This window comes from Papio anubis, chromosome 4 (assembly GCF_008728515.1).
Source record: "Papio anubis isolate 15944 chromosome 4, Panubis1.0, whole genome shotgun sequence".
Lineage (NCBI taxonomy): Eukaryota > Metazoa > Chordata > Mammalia > Primates > Cercopithecidae > Papio > Papio anubis.
Window position 1 is genome coordinate 37,308,600 of NC_044979.1, and position 17,566 is coordinate 37,326,165.

The 17,566-nt window shown below is 36.1% G+C and overlaps 1 protein-coding gene across 4 annotated transcripts in view; it reads left to right on the top strand.

Annotated features, from left to right (window-relative positions):
• The window catches only part of FAM3C (FAM3 metabolism regulating signaling molecule C), a 47,846-nt gene that overhangs the window by 19,221 nt on the left and 11,059 nt on the right, over window positions 1-17,566 (top strand). For all 4 annotated transcript variants that reach the window (XM_003896509.4, XM_021936207.2, XM_009203768.3 and 1 more), the window contains 5 exons: window positions 5,233-5,262; window positions 5,957-6,080; window positions 13,136-13,194; window positions 14,376-14,426; window positions 17,207-17,291. In XM_003896509.4, coding sequence (XP_003896558.1) covers window positions 5,233-5,262; window positions 5,957-6,080; window positions 13,136-13,194; window positions 14,376-14,426; window positions 17,207-17,291 — 349 coding nt within the window. The remainder of the gene's footprint in view (window positions 1-5,232; window positions 5,263-5,956; window positions 6,081-13,135; window positions 13,195-14,375; window positions 14,427-17,206; window positions 17,292-17,566) is intronic.

A 17,566-nucleotide genomic window follows, 5' to 3' on the forward strand; every position in this document is an offset into this window, starting at 1 on the left:
ATTTGAAAAGAAAAATCCCCAAGACTTAATTCAGTTTCCGTATTAGGTTCTCATGCTGCTGTGAAGAAATACGCCAAACTAGGTTATTTATAAAGGAAAGAGGTTTAATTGTCTGACAGTTCTGCAGGGCTGGGGAGGCCTCAGGAAACTTACAATCATGGCAGAAGGGTAGCAAACATGTTGTTATTGGTGGCGGAAAGGAGAAGTGCAGAGTGAAGCGAGGGGAAAGTCCCTTATAAAACCATCAGATCCTGTGAGAACTCACTATTGTGAGAACAGCATGGAGGTAATTTCCCCCAGGATTCAATTATCTCCCACCAGGTCCCTCCCATGACACATAGGGATTATGGGAACTACATTTCAAGATGAGATTTGGTGGGGACACAGCCAAACCATATCACTCCCTTTCACATTTAATCTCAAGACTGTTATTCCAGTTTTTCTCAAACTTTAGTTCCACAAGAATCTCCAGAGAATCTTGGTAAATGCAGGTTTCTGAGTTGGTGTCTGGAGTGGGGCCTGAGATTCTGCATTTCCAACAGCTCCAACGTGATGTTGAGATCCCTGTCCATGGATTGCATACTGAGTATCAAGGCTTTGGACAATTCTGATATGTAGTCTTCAGTTTTGGCATAAACCTTTTCAGGTGACTTTTCTTACAGAACTCCTTAAAAGTACTTTCTTGTGCAGGTTGAACATCCCTAATCAGAAAATTCAAAATCTGAAATGCTCTAGAATCTGAAACTTTTTGAACATCAACATGACGCTCAAAAGAAAATGCTCTTTGGAGCATTTTAGATTTCAGATTTTTGGATTAGAGATGCTCGACTGGTAAGTATAATGCAAATATTCTAAAATCTGAAAAAAATCCCATATCCAAAATACTTCTGGTCCTAAGCATTTTGGATAAGGGATACTTAACCTATATTGCACTGAATTCTGCCTTTTGTACTCCCAAGTAATTTCAGTTCACTGATCTTGTCTCTGCCGGCTAGAGCCCCTTCTTCATCAGTGATCCCTCAGTTACATCGTAGTCATTGTCCGCCAGACCTTCCTTTACAAGTTTTCATCCTTTCCAGTAATGGAATCCTCCCTTTCAGCCATTTCTCTTGATAAACTGGTTATTTTCCTCCTAAACTTGTTTGTTTTTCAGCACACATCCTAAAATGAAGCATCCAGGTTCCAGCATAAAAGTAGTTATTGCAAAGTATAGTGAGAGATTACTTTACTTGTTCTGGTCTGTGTACTTGTATTACTACGTAGTGGCCAGCCTGGTGGCCTTTGAGAGCACATCTGGTTTCATTTGAATGATGGAGTGGAAACTATATGGAAGGCATAGAGGACTTGTTCCATGTGGCTTTGGAAGCAGTGTGGATAGTTAATTCTTCTAAGACACGTTGATGGTAAGAGAAGCAGCTTATGAGATGGTAGTTTGACTCAAAAGCAGGTTGCACGTATTCTTCTTTTTTAGCGTAATAGACTTTCACTTGTCTATAGGCCTTGGATGAAAGTTCAGTGAAGGACAAATGAACGCCAAGAGACTGAACCAGCAAGGAAAGGAGGATGTTTGGGAGAAGGGAGGCAGTGGGACCATTGGAACAAATAGAAGTTACATGGGAAAAGACCCACTGTTTTTAGAAGATTGAAGAGAAGGTTGGGTGAAGCTACAGTGTGGTATAGTCACTGTGCACATGCAGCTGGTGGTTCCTCTCCGGTGATACCAGTCATGTCTGTCCTCATCCTTTGTCCCCCATCTTTGGCCCCGTTTGGATCTTCGTCTCTAATCTGGACTGTTTTTATGACCATCATAATGATGTTCCTATGTCTTTTCTCATCTCTGATATCTGCCTATCTCGCCACTTTCAGAGCCATTTTCTTAAAACTCAGTAATCTTTAGTATTTCCAGTTACTAGAGGATAAAGTCCAAACTCCTTACTTAGGTTGGCACCCAAATCCCCCAGCCTGTCCTTCTCAGCTGTTCTTCACCCCTCCTTCCTGCGTGGGTCACACTGTTGTGCCAGTCTGCATACAGCTTCAAATCCCCTCCTGTCCTTTCTACCCTGGCCTTTGCTTGTCGTGGTTCCTCACCCTGCACATCTTTCTCATTTTTTAGAACTTTGCATAAATTCCCCTTCTTTGGAATAAATTGTGTTTGAACCTCCCTCTTTAAGAATATATTGCTCCTTTTTTCTGAACATTTTTTCTAATTGCATAGTAGTTATATTTCAGTTTGGCACTGATTTTTAATCTGCCTTGCATTTTATAATTTTTTTTCTTTTTTTCCTCTTTTTCCTGTGTCTGTCTCCCTTCACCCAAGAGTGAGTCTTAAAGGCGATCTTTGGGTGCTTCACCCAGCATCTAGCACTGGGTGCTGCAGATGGTAAATGCTGATTGAGTGAAAATAAATGTAGGTAACAGAGAATTAGGATTTCTACATGGAAAGGAATATTTCCAAAGTGGGATTCACATAAAGCTGTATTAGTTGGAAAATCACTGGTAGTCACCTGTGAACAGATGTTGAGCTACTTTAATCTCCTACTTTTTATTTTTTGATTTTTCCTGATGTTGAGAACCTGCAAGTGGTTTCGTGTGCATTTTAGCTATTTGATTTAGACATTATTAGGGCAGATGGTTATTTTCATTTCAAAACTGAAGTGTAGTACTTTGTAACCTTACTGGTTGCCAATCTATTGAATTGGCCAAAATTTAACTGTGTGGTTTTATGTTAATTCTCATTTCAGACTATCTTAGGGAAGATGGATATATGGTTATCTGTGTCATTTGTGTAGCATCTTAGTATATGAAAGGGTAACATGTTTAATCCAGTAGGAGGATTCTTGCTATAATCGTTATCTTAAGGACCCATAAGATTAAAAACAGTTCTTTTGATGATTAGTTTTCCATTTTTTAACTTACTTGACAGTTTCTATAAATTATGTAGATTTATGTTTATTGTATATATTATTTTAGAAAAATAAAACACATTTGTAGAAAGGAAGAATGACAGTTTTTCCCACAATTAGTAGTTGAAATTACCAGTGTCAATTATGAATTTTAAAAACAATTTTTTGTGAAACTTTATTTTAAGATGATTGTATTATCTTTTACAAATCCATTTAAATATACAGAGAGATGGTGCATACCGTTTCCTCATTTTCTCCCATTGGTAATAGCTTACAAAACTATAATATACTGTCACAATCAGGACATCAACACGGATACAATTCACCAATCTTATTCAGATTGTGGGTTAATGTAGTGTTTGTTTTCAGTGTGAATACTTAGCTAGTAAATGAACTGAATACAGTCCAAATTATTTTTGTCTGTATTGCTGCAATAAGTACTTAATGTTTTTTTTTTTTTTTTGAGATGGAGTCTCACTCACTCTGTTGCCCAGGCTGGAGTGCAGTGGCGCAATCTCTGCTCACTGCAAGCTTCTCCTCCCGGGTTCATGCCATTCTCCTGCCTCAGCCTCCTGGGTAGCTGGGACTGCAGGCACCCGCCACCACGTCCGGCTAATTTGTTTTTGTATTTTTAGTAGAGTCGGGGTTTCACTGTGTTAGCCAGGATGGTCTCGATCGCCTGAGCTCATGATCCGCCCGCCTCGGCCTCCCAAAGTGCTGGGATTACAGGCGTGAGCCACCGTGCCTGGCCATAAGTACTTAATGTTCTATTGAATTTATTTATTTTCACCTTTTCAGATTTAAACCATTGATATATAGTGTATAAATTACTTGAGACATTATTAAAAACTAAAGTACAAAATAGTTCTGATTCATTAGCCCGACTTACTGAAAGACATTCATTGATGAAATGCAATAACAAATGTTTATTATTGTTCCTTGCAGTTAAATGTATATGCAGAAAGAAATTAAGGATTAAAGCTATCAGTGTAGTTTGAGGGGAAAAAATTGTAGGAGAGGAGGGATTTTGGTGTTTGTATGTTGTGCTTGTATTCTATACTTGGACAGCTGTTTATGAAAATTAATGTACCTGTTTGGCCACCGGATGCTAGTATTTTCAGAATTGCAGACTTAGTACAGGGCTTTTGATTTTGATGTGTATTGGATAAAAATGAGCTTTCTTCTGGAAAGAAGTCTTTCACAGGAGTTTCTTCACCTTAAAGCATGTACTCTCCTTACTCTTACACAAATTAAATGGAGGTGATGTTATTTACTTAGTAAACGCCTGATGATTAAAAAACTGATTTTCCCGAAATTGTATCCCAGTAAAGTTTTTTTTTCCCTCAAACCGAGTGTAGATAAGGTTTGTTTTCTTCTTTGTTCTGGGCATTAAGCTTTTTCAATGTTTTATTACCTTTATGACTTTAATAGTGCATAATATTCTACTGAGTGTTCTATTGAGTTAATGAACTCTTATTTACTTGGTCATTTTCCTCTTTTTAAACATTTCAATACAGTCTTTTAACTTTCAGCTTACCAGTTTGAGTATTGGACCTACAGGAAATTCACAATTATCTAAAATAGTACAGAACTAAAACTGTGTGACTATTTATAGCAAGACAGCTGGTTAAGATTTATCACACTGCATACTTATTAGTCAAATCAGGAAATGGCTGTCCACAGTACTTTGATGATCTGAGTTATAATCTCTTGGGCTGGGATCAGATGTTAGTGCTTTTAAAAAGCCCTAACTATAATTATGATAGATGGTCAGGTTAAGAACTACTACATTCAAGTTAAGATTTGACCTCATGGTTTCCTTGATCTGATAAATTATAAATCTTTTAGTAGTGACCTTCCTCATCCCCCTCCCTGGCCCTCGCAATCTCCTGACCTCACCACTAAGATAGGTTCCTGTATATTCTCTGGGACTTTTGCATATCTTCACAACACCATACAGCAGCAACAACTTTTAAACACCATCATATCCACCAAATTTATGTTCATAAACATTGAAAGGTAACTTTGTAGAGTAACTTCCTGATTGAAATTTAAATTTATAGTAAATAAAATTCAAAATAAAATGGAAAGGGAAAAATAAAATGTTTTATCAGTAATAAAATACTACCCTCCATAATTATTTAGTAGTTTATAATGAATGTACAGGGTGAAGTTCCTTTCTCACTTTTTCTTAAGAAGTGATATTCATGTTTTATTGTATACTGAATGATTATTTGAACACTTATTTTTGTGGGCCTAAATATATTTTAAAAGTGGATACTTGCCAATAGGCTAATTCCTTCTAACAAAAGTAATTTTTTTTTTCCAGCAAGATCAGCATTGGACACAGCTGCACGTTGTAAGTATTTCATCTCAATTTTTTATGTGTGATTTATTCTGCCTTATCTTAGGCATATGAGACCTTATATTCAAAGTGTTAGTATTTCAGTGTGAGGAAAAACTGATTTAGAAATGGCTTTTTAAAGTTACAAGGATGCTATTTGATTGGACAGCCCAAATACTTTTTGGTAATTATTCATGATGGATGTTTTGTGTTTTTCAGCTCCATTATTGTAAGTACAGAAATTGGTGTGAGGAGTAAGAGACAATACTGTACATGGGCAGGTAGTCAGTGGAACATTAGGCTTTTTGTAATGATCCTGGAGGTGACGATTTTTTGTGCATATATGGACTAGAAGTGCAAAGTAACATTCAGAACCTCCCACATCCTGAAATTTAAAAATAAACTCATAGTTAGATAAAATATATTTACCGTAATGAAGTTCGTATTACTTGACCCATTTACGCCCATTATTAATTTGTTTCCTAGGAAGTTCTGGCGTCTGTTGTGGGCTTTTTTTTGCTGTTTTAAAAAAAAAAAAAAAATTTGAGGTTCTTTGAAACCCTCAGGGGAAAAAATTAGCTTGTAATTTAATATATGTGTATTTTGATGTTTTACATAATGCCCTTTGTGGTTTGAGATTTGAAATAAAGTGTGGGAAAGTCTATTAATTTGTTTTCTTTAAAAAGAAATCATATTTTCTCCCCCAAAGCTACAAAGCCTCCCAGATATAAGTGTGGGATCTCAAAAGCTTGCCCTGAGAAACATTTTGCTTTTAAAATGGCAAGTGGAGCAGCCAACGTGGTGGGACCCAAAATCTGCCTGGAAGATAATGTGTAAGTATTTGGTGACTTGAGGCTCTAAAGTGTGCTATTAAATTACAGCCAGTTGAACCTGAGTTTAATGGATATTTTGAAAATGTATTAGGCATACTTTATTAATGGAAAGTGATTTCAGTTTTTATTATACAGTTTTTTTCTCATGAATTCAAGGGGCCTTAAAGTTCTTAAATTTTAATAACACTTATTTGGCTTGATAGAGATAAAAGATTTCCTCTGAGTGAATTCTCTAGATCTGTGCTGTTCCATTTACTAGCAACAAAACACAGGTGGCTATTTAATTTTGATCCTTAAATATTAGGAAGAAAGTTAATTCACTTAACTAAAAAGTGCAGTTCCTTGATATCCATCACCACATTTCAGGTGTTCAGTGGCCACATGTGGCTCATAGTCACCAAATGGAACAGCAGAGAGAGCATTTTCATCATGGCAAAAATCCTATTTGCAACATTGGCCTGGACAATGAATGCGTTCTCTTATAAACCAACAACTTTCATTTAAAATATTTGAGTGCTGCTTGTTGAAGTGTGAAATAACCTCAGTTCCATTGCAGTACAAACTGCTTGCCTCTAAGCTGAATGGTTTCCTATGTCGAAATGCTTTCTAAAGGATGATTTTTAGGATTTTTAGTATCCTACCTCAGTGTCAACTGTTGCTTGCAAGTTCCTGCTGCTGAAATTGTAAACCCTACTTTTAGTTGGTTGCTTTTAATATGCTATTGCCTAGAAAACTAGACATGGGAGCTTATTTAAACTTAATATAAAATAATAAATTTGTCACTAATTATATAGAATAAAGAGGTAATTTTATAGCAGAGAGGAGACCTAGGCAGCTTTTCCTGGCTGTGTATGTACCTCTTCTTTTAATATAGAAGCTCTTAAATTTTTATCCTAGCCTCCTTTGCAGGTAGTTAGCCGTAAGAAGTTTATTGAGCCTCATGGGGCAACAGTTTTCTTGTAAAATTAAGGGCTTGAGCTAGATGATCTTTAAGGTCTGTACTGATTTCCTTTATTTCCCTGTATTCTAATGATGATTTACTGTTAATCCATGTGTTTTCTGATTTCTCATTAGGATAGTCCTGTTTTACTGACATGTAATAAGGCACTTGAATTTTAGAAGTTTGTAGGTTTTTGAAAACATTCTCATTTCCACTTTTTATCTTGTTTGGTTAAATAGACCCCAGATTTGATTCTAAATAACAAGAACAAAATTCTTTTAGAATACGTAACCCATAGATGACCTTGGACATCTATTCTGCGCCCTCGATGCATGTAAATTTTAGTTCAGACAAGAAGAGATCAGACTATTTTTACTAGCAGGTTTTTTATTCACAGATTAAAACTGTAAACAACAAAACACACTCAGAAAAAAAGCTCAACTGTTTACCCACATGGCCTACAAGTTCCTATGTGTCCTGACCCTTATTCACTTCTCTCCAGATCTTCTTGATCTTGGGACCTTGGAGCATGCTATTCTGTCTAGGATGGTCTTTCCTCACTCCTCACCTGGCTGTCTTCCTTCTTGTCCTTTGGTTCTCAGAGTACGCTTCACTGTCTTAGAAACTATTCTCTATCCCTCAACCTAAAGTTGAACAGCTAAAGATCTAAGGTCGAAAAGAGAACAGTGTGTAGACAGTGGAGCTTGGTAAAATACATACTGGGCTTAGAGCCAGAGAATTTGCTTCTAGCATGGTGGGCATGTCATGTAGCATTTGTGTTTCAGTTTCTTTAACCATTAAATGAGGCAGGCCACGTATCCATCCTTATTTCAGGAACCATTCTGCCATTACCTTGAGAGATTAAATATTTGGTGGGATTTTATACGCAAGTCTCAGGTTAAAGTCCAAAGAAAGAGTCTTAAGTTTTTTGAGAGTCATTTATTCACCTGTTCAGCAAGTATTTTTGAGCATAATCCCTCCTGTTATGGAACTTACAGTTTAGTAGGGGTGACAAATGTTTAACAAATATGTACTTATAAATTGTGACACCAGGCCAGTTGCGGTGGCTCACGCCTGTAATCCCAGCACTTTGGGAGGCCGAAGCGAGTGGATCACCTGAGGTCAGGAGTTTGAGAGCAGCCTGGCCAACATGGTGAAACCCCATCTCTACTAAAATACAAAAATTAGCCAGGCATGGTGGCACATGCCTGTAATCCTAGCTACTCGGGAGGCTGAGGCACAAGAATCACTTGAACCTGGGAGGTGGAGGTTGCAGTGCACCAAGATCACACCACTGCACTCCAGCCTGGGCCACAGAGCGAGACTTTTTTTTTTTTTTTTTTTTTTTTTGAGACAAACAAATTGTGACTCCAGCCCTGCAGGGCGGCAGGGTGTGATGAGTACTGGCAACAGTGGATGGAAAGAGGTGTCCACCTTTGGTCGAGGGTTATGGAACAGTTTCTGAGACAGTGATGTGTATTCTGAGATCTGAGGGATAGAAAGGAAGACCATCCTAGACAGGAGGAAAGAGCCTGCTCGAAGGCCCTAAGATTGGGCAGCTCTGGAGAGAAGTGAATTAGGGCCAGGCTGCATAGGAACTTGTAGGCCATGCAGGTAAAGGGTTGAGACTTTTTTTCTGAGTGCATTGAGAGCTTGTGGAAGGATTTCAGATTCAGGCATGTCGTGATTTTACTTATATTGAGAAAAGTTATCTGGCTGCTGTGTAAAATAATTAAGGAAGTGGAATAGAGAGGACAGTTGGAAGGCCATTGTCAGTTACTGCCACAGCTCTTTGATACTGCCTCGCTATTGCTAACAGACTTTATTGCTTATACATTCACTAAAATATATAAGTAGATAATAAAAATAACATAAGCAGATAATTTAATATTTTCAGAGCACCTGCTCTGAGTACATGTAACTCATTTTGGAGACTGCTATTCTTCTGTCTCAATGGGGGCAGTTTTGTTCTCCAGGGGACATTGTAATTTTGGGTTGTCATAGCTTTGGAGGTACTCCTTGTAGAGGCCAGAGATGCAGTTAAACATCTTTCAGTGCAGAGGTCAGCTGGTCCACAAGAATTATCAGGCTCCTAAAATGAGAGGCCAGGTTTGAGAAACTCTGATACAGACAGATGATAATTATGATTAGGATGGTGGTCATAAGTAGATTAAGTCAAAATATATTATGGAGATTAAGATGTGTTTTAAATGTCTCAGTTAGAAATAGAAAATCGCAGGTGTGAACCTAAGGTGTCAGGAGAAACAGTAATTGCAGCTTTTTTTTTTACTTTACTTTTTTTCTTTTCTTTTTTACCTAGAGACAGGGTCTCATTCTGTTGCCCAGGCTGGAGTACAGTGACGCAATCTTAGGTCACTGCAACTTTGAATGCCTGGACTCAAGCGATCTTCCCACCTCTACCTTCTGAGTAGCCGGGACTAAGGTGCACACCACCACACACAGCTAATTTTTCTATTTTTGTGGAAACGGGGTCCCATTGTGTTGCCCACGCTTGTCTTGAACTCTTGGGTTCAAGCAGTCTTGCCACTTCCACCTCCCGGAGTGCTGGGATACAGGTTTTTTCTTTCTCGTTAGAGCACCCATAGAGCTGACTTATATTCCAATTATAATTTTCATCTAAGGCATATATTCATTTGATTTCAATTTGTATGAATTTGATGTTAGGAATAATTCATTACTTTTGATTTTAATGGTAATGTTTGCTGCAAGAATATGAGATTATTTTGAGGGTTTTTTTTTTCTTAACAAGGGATCAATGTTTTTGGCTATGAAGGCAAAGAGGTAAAATCAAGATTATTATATAGGTACTTATATAATCATTTAAAATGTAACCATTGAAAAATGTAAAAACTGTTATAAACTCATGAGTAGTAAAACAAAACAAATAAAAAAACCAGTTGGCGGGATTTGGCTCGTGAGCTATAGTTTGCCAAGCCCTGCTTTAAACTAACCATCCTAAGAGGTAGTAACTAGAACATGGAGTAGCTATTTGAAACAAAACTATACTTGAAGATATCAATTATTTCTACAGATGATATAATCATTTCCTTTAGAATTTTGCCTGGAGATGTGGGGAGGGGCACCTTATATTCATGAAGGATAAAAGAAAATATCTCAACTTGTGTTAGTAAGGGTGACTAACCTTTATACATTTTAAATCTCATTGGGTTTTTTATTTGTTAGAGATTTTCTGTTTGAATTTCAGTTTTTAAAAATTGATAAGCTGCTGCCCTCTTGTGGGAAGCCTATGTCGTTGTGCTTCTTTGTTACCTTTATTTCTTTGCTTTATGGTAGATTTCAGTCTGTAAAATGCAACATCATACCCCTAGATGATCTTTACTTGGAAAAGTCACTCTGGCACTTAACCTGTTAATCGCAGCAGTTACTTCTTAATGATAGAGTTTACTTATTGAATGTATTTCTGAAGGAAACAGAACAATGCATTTTGAAACTTCTCTTTGGTGCAGCTGAGCCAATAGTTAAGTAATGAAGCATAGAACTTTTTAAATGTATGTGCTCCAAACTAGTGCTTTTAAACAGCTTTGAGATATAATTCACATACCATCCATTTCACTCATTTATATTATACAGTCAGTGGCTTTGTATATTCACAGATACATGCAATCTCTGCCACAGTCAATTTTAGAACATTTTTATATCTCAGAAAGAAACTCTGTACCCCTTAGCTAATACCCTTCTATGCCTTTCTTGTCCTGCCCCACTTCTCCACCCTCAAACCCTAAGTTAACCATTAGTTTACTTTCTGTCTTTATAGATTTGCCTATTTTGGACAGTTCATATAAGTGGTATATAATATTTGGTCTTTTGTGATTGGCTTCTTACCGTAATGTTTTCAGTCTTCCTCCATGTCATATCATGTATCAGAACTTCATTCCTTTATATCTGAACGATATTCCATTGTATGGACATACCACATTTTGTTTACCCATTCATTAGTTGGTAGACATTTGAGTTGTTTCCACTTTTTAACTATAATGAATAACATTTACAGAAACATTTATGTACACATTTTATGTGGACATATGTTTTTATTTCTTTATACTCCCAGGGAGTGGATTTTGTTTCAGATGGTAACTCTGTTTAATTATTTGAGGAACTGCCAGATTGTTTCCCAAAGTGGCTGCATCTGTTTGCATTTCCACCAGCAGTGTATGAGGATTCCAATTTCTCCACATCCTTGCCAACACTTGTAATTATCTGACTTACTGATTATAGCCAGCCTAGTAGGTGTGAAACGAAATCTCATTTGCATTTCCCTGATGATTAGCGATGTCTAGCGTCTTTTTGTGTGCTTATTGGCCATTTGTATGTCTTCTGTGGAGAAATGTCTATTCAAACCCTTTGCCCATTAATAAATTGGATTGTTTCTTTATAATTGAGTTGTAATTTCTCTTTTGATTAATGTTTGCATGATATGTCTCTTTCTACCCTTTTACTTTCCACTGCCTATATGGTTATATTTAAAGTGAGTTTCTTGTAGACAGTGTGTAGTTGGTTCCCGTTTTAATTCACTGTGCCAATTTCTGTCTTAATTTGGTATGTTGAAACTATTTTCATTTATAATAATGATTATTATATGAGGGTTTAAGTCTACTATTTTATTATTTGTTTTTATTTTCTCTTTTTCCTGCCTTCCTGTGAGTTACATGAACATTTAAAAAAGTGTTTCTTTTGATTTATTTATAGTATTTTTGAGTGTATCTCCATATAGCTTCTTTAGTGCTTTCTCTCTTTACAGAAAAAGTTTGCAGACCCAAGTTCTAGACTTTAGGTCTTCAAGTGAGGGAGAAAATATTATGCAGATTAAATTGGAAAATATGTCATATCTATATCTGTTATATGGTGGATAGCACCAAAAATATAGGAAGTAGTCTTCCAGTATTTGAAAACTTATTATCTGATTCAGTCATCATTGACAGGCAAGTGGAATTTTAACATGAATCTTCATTATTTGTTTTTCTTTATTTTATCTTACTCATTAGCATAGATCCAACATTTGTTAGAACTGAGCTCATTCATCAATTGCAACCATAATTTAGCTGCTGATGTGAGTTGTCTGAAAAATCAACTAAAACATTCTGTGAGAATCAATTGACTGAGATTTATAGTAAAATACATTGTAGATTTTATTTGTGAAATTGTGCACTATACATCCTTCGTATCAGTAGTTTATAATACATTATGTGCGTATGTGTGTATATGATTCTGTCAATATATGGACATGTGTGTGCACGTGTTGTCACATTTTGCATATTGCCTCTCTCTCCTAAACACAGACCAGTTGTTAAATATTTAACAGCACACCACTGGGAGTATTACTATTACCTTGAAGTTTTGAGTTAAAAGAACTCACAATTTTAGTTTAATGACTCTGATTTGAGCAATTGAACAAACTGAACTGATAACCAGCAGATGTGTCACCGGTACCTTACATTTTACAGTGTCATTGTCTTTATCTAGTGGTCAGAGCTGCCCGTGGAAGTCAATTATCTCAGGTAGTCACCATGTAAGTGACTGTCATTCAATGCCGTAATTTCATGAGTGCAATATTTCTTCTTAGTGTGGAGGAACTTTACGGTGATAATCACTAGGAAAATGTTCACAATTAGGTAAAACATTCAGGAAAGAGTGCTCCCTCACTCTGTTAGCTTTTAGATTTTAAAAGATGGGGGTAGTATCTCACTTCTGTTTCATGTCACGCTGGTATTGAAGAGAGCAGAAAGGAGATTATCTTTTGTTTGATACCTGAAGAATGGGGCAGAACATGTGCTTAATGTGCATGTTTTAAGAGTTATCTGAAGCAGTGCAGCACAAAAATGGTCTATTATTTCAGGCCTAATATTTTTTAATATATATTTATATTTGTGAAATATTATTTAAGGACATTGCTTTAAAATTATTCAGTATTAGACTGTCTTCTCTGAGTTAGTAGAGATCTTTTTAATTTCCTCTGCAGCACTGAACAATTGAAAATGTGTATAATATTCCTAACCTTTTTTGCAAGACTTTATTTTTCTGATATGTTATTGTACAGTATTTAATTCTAAATTTATTTCCATTTCTCCCCCTTCAGTTTAATGAGTGGTGTTAAGAATAATGTTGGAAGAGGGATCAATGTTGCCTTGGCAAATGGTAAGAACAATTATTTTAGCTTATGGATATAATCATTTTTCTGTCCCGAAGTAAAATGCACTATCAGAGGATCAGGTTAGAAAGTGCTGCTCTTGATGATAAAGCCCTCTCTCCCATCCCTGCCCCACAAAAAATCTATAGGTGGAGACTTGGTGTCTAAGAATTTATAGTGTGTTTCTTGAAAGTATCCTAACTTGCTATGCAAGAACTTCCCGTGAGATTGTCAGAAAACAAAGAGTCTAACATCACATTGGTAAAATCTTGCTTCAAATTTTGCAATCCTAACATAATAGGAAGATAGGTTGACAGGATTAAAGGTGTGTAAAATAACAAAGGATAGTGGACTATTAAATGGTGTAGGTGAAGGAACAAAGAAGAATTTATTGTAATTTTTCATTATCGGCCACATTCTTCTGATTGCTTAATTAGTATGAATAAGTTCATTGAATCCTGAACATCTCAAATTTTGCTTCAAAATCAAATCTGAAAACCTGAAACCATGAAGTAAAGCCTAACTGCATATTGATCTTCTCTGTTCTGGTACAATAAGTATTCCATAAAACTGTGTAGGTACAATAAGTATTCCATAAAGCTGTGTAGGATGGTTATAAGATATATAGGATGGTTAGAAACCACTGTAGTTTCATAGTGTAGAAAAATATGTTTTACTACTTTCACAACAAGAGGTAAATTTTTGTGTTTCTACTTTCTTCATTTCCCTAGGTAAAAGGTTCAGCATCTATTTGTCTATTTCATTAATAGCAAAAAATACATTTTATAGAGCAAGTTAATGTAAATTTTATCGTAAAAACTGATTTAATGTAGAAAATGGCATCTGATTCAAGGAGATACTTCTTTTCTGTAAAAGGTTTACTTTTGAGTAATGTTAAACTAACAGAATATGGAAACAAGGATGAAATATATCTAACTGAATTGGAGTGGTCCACAGTCAGTAATGAACTTCTATTTATCCTTTGGCTTAAAAAATTAATGAGAAAGTTGTGTTAAAAATTACTCTTTAAAATTATATTTCAGGTGCGTATGATTCAGATTTTAAGTTGTTCTCAAAGTAATTCCTTCTCTGCTAGTGAATTCACATCAATCATTGGATAAGATTATTGGTTTTACAGTGTATGATGTATTTCAAATGCATAATTTGATATGAATTTAATCTCTTTTAGGAAAAACAGGAGAAGTATTAGACACTAAATATTTTGACATGTGGGGAGGAGGTAAGTGTAAATAACATATGACTCTGTGTTCTTTTGCTGGCACTGACTTAATCACCTCAATACAATGTAGTCCATTAATGAGAGAATGATGATGCTATTTGTGTTAGTTCATTTTGTTTCCCTTACTTTCTGTTCACTAAATGTCTGGCTGTATTTAAGTTATCATTCATGTTTTATATACTTTGTTCTTCTTAGAAGAAAATTTTTGTGGTGTGTAATTGAAGACAGTAGTATCAAAATTGAGATTTTAAAAAAAAAAATTCATCTTGTTTTCTATAGGACAACCAATTCAAAAGTTTGGGGCTCCTTTAGGTTTCTGTCTAAAATTAAAAAAAAAAAAAAAAAAAAAAACCAGAATAACCAATGTAAGCATTCCTAAGTGATAAGAATTGATTTTTTTACATGTAATTTTTCAGTCTTAAAAATATCATAACTAGGAGCATTAGAAAGACAAGGTAAACTATCAGTTTTAGAAAAGCAATCCTATTATTCATCACAGTTCTACCCTCTGACTTGTGGCTAATTTTTTAGGTAGATGAATATTTGAGGGAAGAAATAGAATTTTCTTTCTTGTTGACTGGATGTAAAGCAATCCACAGATATTTTCCCTTTCCATATTTGGAAGTCCCACAAGGAGTGGGAAGAAGTTACCAGCATGCAGAGGCAAGGGACTGGCACCCCAAAGAAGAATGCTGCCCAGAAGGATGGGTTTTTCTCCTCAAGTTTGAAGGGAGGCCAACACTGGTTTATCTTTCGATTCTGTAATTTGGGAGATTTATCAGTATGAGGACTTCTCTGCACCTCCCCATTCCATTTATATATTCCCTAGAAGCCAACAGCTATTAGGCTTCCTGAAATTCATGTTAAAAGTTCTCAGATAATTTAACTTTTCTAACATATCTTCAGCTTGTAATAAGATCCATGTAGCCGGACGCGGTGACTCACGCCTGTAATCCCAGCACTCTGGGAGGCTGAGGCAGGCAGATCACCAGGTCAGGAGATGGAGACCACCCTGGCTAACACGATGAAACCCCGTCTCTGCTAAAAATACAAAAATTAGCCAAATGTGGTGGCATGCACCTTTAGTTCCAGCTACTTGGGAGGCTGAGGCAGGAGAATCCCTCGAACCAGGGAGGCAGAAGTTGCGGTGAGCCAAGATCATGCCACTGCACTCCAGCCTGGGCGACAGAGTGAGATTCCATCCCAAAAAAAAAGATGCCGTATATTATTTTGTTCTTAAATAAGGTTAGGACAACATTGCATAGCTGTCAAAGCTGTATAAACTTAAAATGTGACCATTGATTTTAGATTCTAAAGGCATAAATTGGTCCTGCCAAAATTTGTTGATAGAAACAGTCTTACAAAGCTGTTGTTGAAATCAGTCATGTGACCAGGAGCTCTGGTATTCCCTACTTCCCTTGTCACAGGTAGATTAATTACCGCTAGAAGCATGCTTCTAATTAGGAAATTGTTGCAGTTTATTGCCACCTTTGCATTTCAGTGGAAGTAATTTCTTAGCTGCCTTGTTATATCTTTTTGAATTGAAAATGCTATTATGAAATATAATCAGTTATCAAAAATCTTTGGAATCTTAGCTGCGGAAAGAAACTGAGTACATTTGAAGTAACCCAGTTTTGGAGTTGAATTAGACTTCAGAGCTATAAGGAATCCTGACACTGTAAAGAGTTCAAGATGTTAAGTGGTTTGTAGAATCTGACCTATATATGTGGCATCAACAGTTTATAGTCACTGAAGTGGTTTATTTTGGAGTCCTTGTGGATTTTGATTCAGTAGATAAAATGAGTAGTGACTGTAATATTTGCTACAATTAGTTTGGCTTTCAGTGATCACCTAACCTATATTCCTTCTCCCAGTTTATAGCAAGTGATATACCTAAAATATCCTTTAAATCTGTGCGTATATGTATTTTTAGATTTTCTAAAAGTTACAGATAATCTTTGAGAATCGGAGAAAAGCTATGTGTCCTCTTTCTAGTAAAGTACCTATACAAACAATGTTACGCTTTTTTTCGTTTTGGGTGTGTTTTTTTGTTTTGTTTTGTTTTGAGACAGGGTCTTGCTGTGTCACCCAGACTGGAATGCAGTGGTGTGATCTCAGCTTACTGCAACCTCCACCTCTTGACCTCAAAGCAGTCCTCCTGCCTCAGCTTCCTGAGTAGCTAGGACTACAGGCATATGCCACTAAGCTTGGCTGATTTTTAAATGTTTTTGTTGAGTTGAGGTCTCACTATATTGCCCAGGCCGGTTTCAAGCTTCTGGGCTCAAGCGAGCCCCAGCCCTGAACTCCCAAGATGCTGGGATTACAGATGTGATTCACTGTGCTCAGCCCATACAAACAATTTTACATACACTTAGGGAGTCCAGAAACCTCCCATGCATAAACTCCTTAAGTTTATGCATGGACCCCAGAATAAGGTTTTTCAGGATCTCAATTGTTCAAATGTGAGAGATCTCTAAATTTCTTACTTCATAAGTCATGCTTTAACATGACTTTGCTATGGTATTTTTCACTTAGCCCCAGGAATATCAGTACAAAAGACAGGATAAATCAGGAATGGGAAATTGTAAGTTGATGCTGGGATTATATTAAGGGACAAACTTAACAGTTTTTAAACGCTTAATAAGATTTGTCTGTCTTTTGGATTACATTGGAAATTACTGCTTTACAGATACTTCATGTTTTATAATATTACTTTTAGAGATTATCAAGATGGTTATTCAGTCATTTTTTAAAAACCTCAACCCTTTCTTTTTCTTCAGATGTGGCACCATTTATTGAGTTTCTGAAGGCCATACAAGATGGAACAATAGTTTTAATGGGAACATATGATGATGGAGCAACCAAGTATGTAAACTTGAAACTTTACAGAACTTTTTGGAGCTATAATTTGTAATTATGAAAGCAATACATTTTCATAAAAAAAAAATCTGTAACATAAAGCAAAGTAATCAAACTACCAGATAAACACAACTTAACAATTTTTTTTTTTTACTTGCCTCCTTCCTGGTTTACTGTGTAAATGTTTATCACCCATATATTGTCATGAAATTAGAATCACATCGTATATAACATTTTTTATGCTTTCATGTTCTGCTTTTTAACATTCTGAAATTGTTTTT